This window comes from Xiphophorus maculatus, chromosome 10 (assembly GCF_002775205.1).
Source record: "Xiphophorus maculatus strain JP 163 A chromosome 10, X_maculatus-5.0-male, whole genome shotgun sequence".
NCBI classification, from domain to species: domain Eukaryota; kingdom Metazoa; phylum Chordata; class Actinopteri; order Cyprinodontiformes; family Poeciliidae; genus Xiphophorus; species Xiphophorus maculatus.
Genome location: NC_036452.1, coordinates 809,386 through 816,091, shown reverse-complemented (window position 1 = coordinate 816,091; position 6,706 = coordinate 809,386). Strand labels below are relative to the sequence as shown.

Here is a 6,706-nt window from a genome sequence, read left to right as displayed (position 1 = left end):
ACATTTGACCTGCCTTCAGGCCACACTTAATCTGTAGAGAGAGTCCTCTTTAGTTATCAGTTATGAAATGTTATCAGTTCTTATTCACAGAAGACAGAAGATATTAATTATTGTGTCACGTTAACATTTTTCATATTTGAATAAATGTAGAAAAAAAAGTCTGGATTTAAAATGTTCTGTGTGACCTGGTGTTGCTGCAGGAACAGATTCCTTTATTAAATACTAATATAAAAACAACAAAAACACAGAAAGTGGTTTTTTTTGGGGGGTTGTCCCGCTGGCGGCGCCTTGCTCTGCTGAAGCCAACATGGAGAACAACGGCTGCAGACGGAGGATCAGCAACCTGGGCACCAAAACGTTTTATCACAAATCACCAAGTCAAAATGACTCAGGCCCAAAAAAACAGGGGAAAAGGACACAGTTTATTACTGAGAAGCTAAAACTTTTCACCTTCTCAATAATAAACTGGGTAGCAATACTTTAGTTAAATAAATAAATGTGTTGTTTTTTGCTGGAAAAGGTTGTGTAGACTTTTGGAAATTAAAAATGTTAAAAGGAGGTTTGTCTCTTAAAAGAAAGGAATCCACTTTGACATTTTTAAAAGTCTAGACAGAAAATAAAAAAAAAACTTTTTTATCTGTTCTGAGCAATAAAAACAATATTTAGGTCATTTTTATTAAATTTCCAAGTTTAATAAATTGATTAGAGCTGATCTGGAGCTGCTGGATAGATGTGATCCTGGGGGTTCAATACTTTCTGCTCCAGCCAACATTTTCTATTGTAAGATTTTAATTGGGCTGTAATGATTTTACTCTGATTGAAAACAAAAATAAAAAGTTCTTCTTCCACAGCAGAGTAAAGCTTCATGTTGCTTTTAAGTGTTTCTGACCAACAGGAACAGAATAAGTTCAGTTTTTACAGGTTGAGCTGGTCATGATTCTTCAGCAGGCAGGGCGTCCTTCTCAGGCTTTTCCTCATCCACGTCGCCCTCTGACCCGACCCGGTCTGAGCAGAACCAGCGTCTCTAAAGCTCCTCCTCACCTGCAACAGGTCAGACATAAAACAGCAACAAAACCCCATCATCAAACGTCTTAATAAAGCTTGGCTTCTGTTTGGAACTAACACTGAAACTTTTAAAGTGATTTCTTTGACCAAAACCCGATCTGACACGGGAACTAAACCCCTAACAGGAAGTTGGCTAGCTTTATAGCAGGGTGGTGGCAGCATCATGCTCTGGGGCCAGTCTGCTGCCAGAGGAAGAACTCATTGACGTTTCTCAAACATTCGATCAGAAAACAAAGATTCAGTTTGATTCTCAAACAAGATGACGACCCAAACACCAGAGGAGCACCCTTTGAGGTCCTACAGGATTCAAGAAGCTGACCCACAGAGCGCCTGAACAGAAATGCCCCAAACCAAGAAATGCAAATTCTGCCAGAAGGGGCGCCAGTGAGCTAACTCAGCAGAGGTCCAAACTTCTCTACACTGAGAGCAAAATAGCAAAATATAAAATCATCTAAAATTGTCTTGTAAATCTTATTTTATCCGTAAAACAATAAACTCACCTATCTAGATTTTAATTTTAAAAATAAAGAATTTATGCTTTTGTAGGGAGGGATGGAAAATACTGTAGATCCAAAACATAAAAAGTGTTTTTTCATGTTATTAGAAGGAAATGAATCCTCTCTGCTGATAGTTTTAGAAACAAAGTGTCTATTTTCATCAGAAAGATCAGGACTAAGGTCATGACCTTTTTAAAGGTCATGTCCCTTTAAAAACATTTGCTGTAGTTAAGTTTAAAGGGCCGGTGTCGTGTAAAATCATGTTTTGATTTTTCATCTTGTTTTTATGTTTTCCCCTCATAACATTAAACCTGCAGTGTTGCTTTAACTCTTTCATGTTTGAGAAATCCTTTGATCTCCATGGCAACCATTCAGCTGTTAAAATGCCCAGTTAGACCTAGCCCCGCCTCCGAGGTGCAGCTCCTCCCCCTCTCAGCTCCTCCAGACTAGCCAGCAGCAATTAGCAAACAGCTCATTATTGGAGCTGCTGCTCAGAGCAGCGCTGGTAAAAACATTAAAGGGTTAATAGAGGAGCCATGTTGGGGCGACTTCCTGGAGGCGGAGCTTCAGGAAGAGCAGGAGTTCTTAAAGAGACAGTGGCCCAATTTCAAGGAGTTAAATTTGATATATATAGCATTATAACAGCTGAAGGTGACATAGTTACTGGCTTATGCTGTAAAATAAAACTCTGTGCCACAGAATACTGTCTCTTTAATAATTTCATTACAGTATTTCATTTGTTTCCCCCGAATTGATTCTGGACTCTCCTGACCCGGCAGATCCTAAACACAGAGTTCTGAAATAAACCGGGCCGCAGAGAGGACCGGGTCGCCAGCACCTTTGTTTGGGATGAAGTGGATAGAATGGCTGAAGATTCAGAACCGGGACGTCCCGTTTTCTGGACCGTCGTTCAGCAACTGGTGGCCCAGTCCGGAGTCATACTTCCCACACAGAACCTGTGAAGGAGAAACAGAAGGGGGTTAGTCCTCCATGGTACTGGTCCTGGTTCTGGTCCTGGATCCGATCGGACCTTGAAGGCGGTGAGGGTCTCCATCATCTTGGTGACGCTGTCTTCCCTCAGTGTGTCTCTGAACGCCGGCCATGGAGACGAGTGGGGGAACTTGGAGCGGCTGGAGAACAGGGGGTGGAGACAGCGGGAGCAGACGTACAGCCCTGCATGGAGGAGGTCAGAGGTCACTGCATGGAGGAGGTCAGAGGTTATTCTTGAAGGTAGCATCACTGCTACAACATCCAGATCAGATTCAACAGAATCATTTCTCATCCAAATTCTCTTCCTTCCTGCAGAGCGACTTAAAAGGTGCTGATACACAACATGAATTATTATCATTATTATTAAAACAAAATAATAAGCGGGCAAATTGGACACACAAACATTTTTGTTCTTTAAAGAACTTAAAATAGTTTGGTGTCTGTTACTCTCCACATCGATCACGGACAATAACAGGTCATAGGTCAGGCTGAGGCAGCGCAGTACGAAATACTGCCACCTGCAGGTGGGAGGTAGCATCACTTGAGCTAAATGTTTTTAACCATTTTTTTGTTGAAAATTTGCAACAAAAAACATAACTCACAATTATCCATCAGTGCAAAAAAAAATGCAGTGAACTGTTGATGTTGTATTTCTATGATAAAAATCGAAGCGCTGCCTAAAGCATGATGCTGCCACTACCATGCTTCACTGTGGGCATGGTGTTCTGGAGGTCCAGTCGTTGGTACCGCTGCAGCTGATCGGGGCCGACTTCACTGAGTTTCTGTTAGTTCTGATGGAAACGTCTCCTGACTGATCCAGAATCTAGCAGAACCTTCTCTAAAATCCGTTCTGGGATGTAACGTCACTTCCGGTTGACTCACCTGGTTTAAAGTGATCCTGGTAGATTTCCTCTCCACCGAACCGACAGAAGGACATGTTCGGTTGCTCGACCAGAACCACAAAGATAATCCTAATCTGGATTCTGTTCCTCCTCACTGACGGCACCGCTTAGAATCTAAGCGTTAGATTCTGGTTGCTACGTGTGACGTCATCACGGCTAATAGCACTATAAAGGTGGAGCTCCTCCCCTCCATCATGGCTGCCGCTAGATGGCAGTGTCGGACAACAGCAGGATATTATTTGTTTCATATGGCAGCTGGACTCAGTCCGATCATTTTCTGCTTTATTTAGCATAAAAAACAAGAACAGTTTATCTGGGAGAAATTAATGGAAGTTTTTATTTCATTTCTTCACAGACATTTGAAAAGATCTCCGCTGGTTCTTCTTTTTTCTGCACATCCAGACGCTTCATTCATACTTGCAGTAGTGCTTCAGCGCGGCAGGCAGCTGCAGCCAGTCGATGGCCGTCCTGTGGACAATGTGCTTCTGAATGGCCTGCCTGCACAGCGTCTGCAGAGAGGAGACTGAGAGAGACAACAGATCACTTATCAGGAGAAATCTACAGGACACCACTTAGAAACCTGTCAAAAACACAAAGCTACCATAAAAGGCTCCTAAAAGAGATGCTGATGAATGCAGAAGCAGAAAATCTCAAATAAGAGCAAATAATTTCCAGAAACTATAATAAGAAGACAACATGACAGAGATCTATCTGAGGAACAATTGAAAAATAAATTCTAACCATGTCAGCCCAACAACACCATGACATCCCACAGTCGTGTTTCCATCAACAGGAAAATACTGTTTTCCATTCCATTAACCGCTCCTGGTTGTCTGCATAGTCTCATCATGAGACTGGTCAAGCTGCTCTCACATTGACCCCTGCAGTGTCATATAACAGCAGGAGCTCCTCGATCCTGGAGACCATCGAAATGTTTCTTCCCAACCCAGAACTTATCTGCCCCTTTAGCACCAAAGAACAACCCCCTGTCCTTAACAACAGACGAATGGCCAGACCATCTGTGTTGGGCTACAGAATCCCTGGTTCATCTCAATCAGGGATTCACACCTCTAGTCCAATCAAGTCTCTCTTCTCTGACCAGAACCTATAAAAGGAACCGGATCCACTGTTGGTCAGAGCAGACAGACGGACTCCTTTCATTCTGTGTTTCTGTTCTCACCTTGCAACGTTTTAATACATTTCTTATTTCTTCTCATCCAGACTCTTATTAAAGTCATTTCCGCATTAGAAAAAGTTAATGGAAACAGAAAAACTAATAACTTCCTCAATTTTGCAAAAAAAAAAAAAGGTTTTACATTTGCTGGATGTTTTTGGCTTTTTCAAAGAAGACTTGTCCACACATAGCAGAGTGTTCATAAAAATAAATATCTCTTTCACATTTTTAAAAATGTAGAATCGATCTCCTGAGCATTGTTTTAAACATGCCAACCCATAGGGGGCAGTGTAGCGCTATGCTAACACCCGTCAGCCAATCAGATTGCTTCAAAATAACCAGCACTTCCTGTTAGGAATTAAAAATGGCGTCAGGAAGTTCATCTGAGATGACAGACAGAGAGGTTGAATTACTTTTAAATTATTAGAACATAAAGTTAATAAGAACATCCATCAGAACCAGATGGATTATGCGTAGCGCCAACAATCGGCACCATTACGCTCTGCTTGTGGATTCGAGCCAAACCAGTAGATGGAAGTATGACTCACTCACATTTTCATTTGCAACATTTTAAAAGTTCACTCAAAATTCACATAAAGATTGGATGTGAAGATGGCTCCTGACACTCACATCCGTACTCCACCTGGACGATGCGAACTGTCTTGGTGGCAGCGAAGACGTCCACCACGGCGTACAGCGGCCTGCTGGACGGGAGTCCCTTGGCGGAGGCCCCCATGTCCTCTCCGTTGATCACGATGTGCATGTCGGCCGTGTCTCTGCTCTTCGGTACGTACAGAACTCCGATCCTGCTGCGTCTAGCCGTGGGCGGCAGCGCGTTGCTCTTATACAGGTCGTCCAGGATGTGGCTGAAACGCCCCGGACGGCTCCGGCCGGCCAGTTTGTCTCTGGGGATTCGGACCGAGTCAATGTACAGGTGAGAGTCCGTGAAGAAAGTCTCTGGTTTGGTGTTGCCTCCACCTTCTTCTCCCTGAACTCCGTCCTCTTCCTCTCCTCGTCCAAGTCTCCGCCCGGCGTGTCGGACCTCAGGCTCCTCCAGGACCTTGTTGTGGTTCCGAGTGATGGCGAACACCCAGCTGTCTCCCAGCTCCATCAGGTCTGGGATGGAGTATTCAGGGACCACGGCCAGGCTGTCCGGGTCCCAGGCGGTCAGGCCGACCCGCAGGTGGCCGCACCAGCCCAGCTCCTTCTCCTCGATCTCTATCAGGAAGATCTGTCCGGGTTTCAGCGGTCGTTTGCTGAAGCAAACCCCATTAGCAAAGCTTTCCACTCGGGTGGCCTGCGTTCCCGACTGGTCCAGGATTATGTTGGTACCGTGGTTGGGGTGAAACTCCAGGAACTGGTCAGAAAGAGCCTGCAGGTCCATTTCGTTTTCTGTCAATCAGAACCAACGGAACCAGCTAATAAAAACAATAAGGATCAAAGTTTCCAGTCAAACTGGCTGATCGTCTGACCTCAGTCCAACACATGAAGACCGGAGGCACCATGGACACTTCAGCAGGCCTCTGCTCTGCTGGGGCTATTTTTAAATGGCTGCCTGTGTCAACAGGGGAGAGGTGTGTGTGTGTGTATATGTATGTGTGTGTGTGTGTGTATATGTGTGTGTGTGTGTGTGTGTGTGTGTGTGAGCATTGAATGAACGGGAATAACAGGAACAACTAAATCCAACATCATTTTAAATCATTACATCAGATCCAATCAGAATGAATTCTTACACATCATGTTCAGGGGGAACTTGCAGAAACATCCGGGATACAAACATTCATAAAGCACGCTAATTAAAGATGGCCGCCCACTGTGTTACCAGAGGAAACCCCAGTAGAGGAAAGTTTAGCTCCTCCAGAGTCGACAGAAACCTGCAGGTTCGTTTCATCTGCTGTTAATCACATCAGAGGATTCACTGCAGCAGGAAATTAATTCCTTCACAATAAACTTTCCTGTTATTATAAATCTGATATGAAGGAAAACACGGAGGTTAGTTTCTGTGTAGCTGAGTCACGCTGAGTCTCCACTCAGTGATGGATAATGCAGACGTCTCCACTCCACTCTTTTCTCTCTCC

The 6,706-nt window shown here is 44.1% G+C and overlaps 1 protein-coding gene and 1 pseudogene across 1 annotated transcript; both read right to left on the bottom strand.

The window, feature by feature from the left end:
• Positions 1–667: 667 nt before the first annotated feature.
• Positions 668–3,562, bottom strand: LOC102224279 (annotated as a pseudogene).
• A 211-nt stretch (positions 3,563–3,773) lies between these two features.
• neurl2 (neuralized E3 ubiquitin protein ligase 2) lies at positions 3,774–6,201 on the bottom strand. Its single transcript, XM_005814191.2, has 2 exons — positions 5,259–6,201; positions 3,774–3,977 (listed from the first exon to the last, which is right to left on the bottom strand). Exons 1-2 carry the CDS (start codon positions 6,010–6,012, stop codon positions 3,862–3,864), a joined length of 870 nt encoding a protein of 289 aa, XP_005814248.1. The 5' UTR covers positions 6,013–6,201; the 3' UTR covers positions 3,774–3,861.
• Positions 6,202–6,706: the final 505 nt, after the last annotated feature.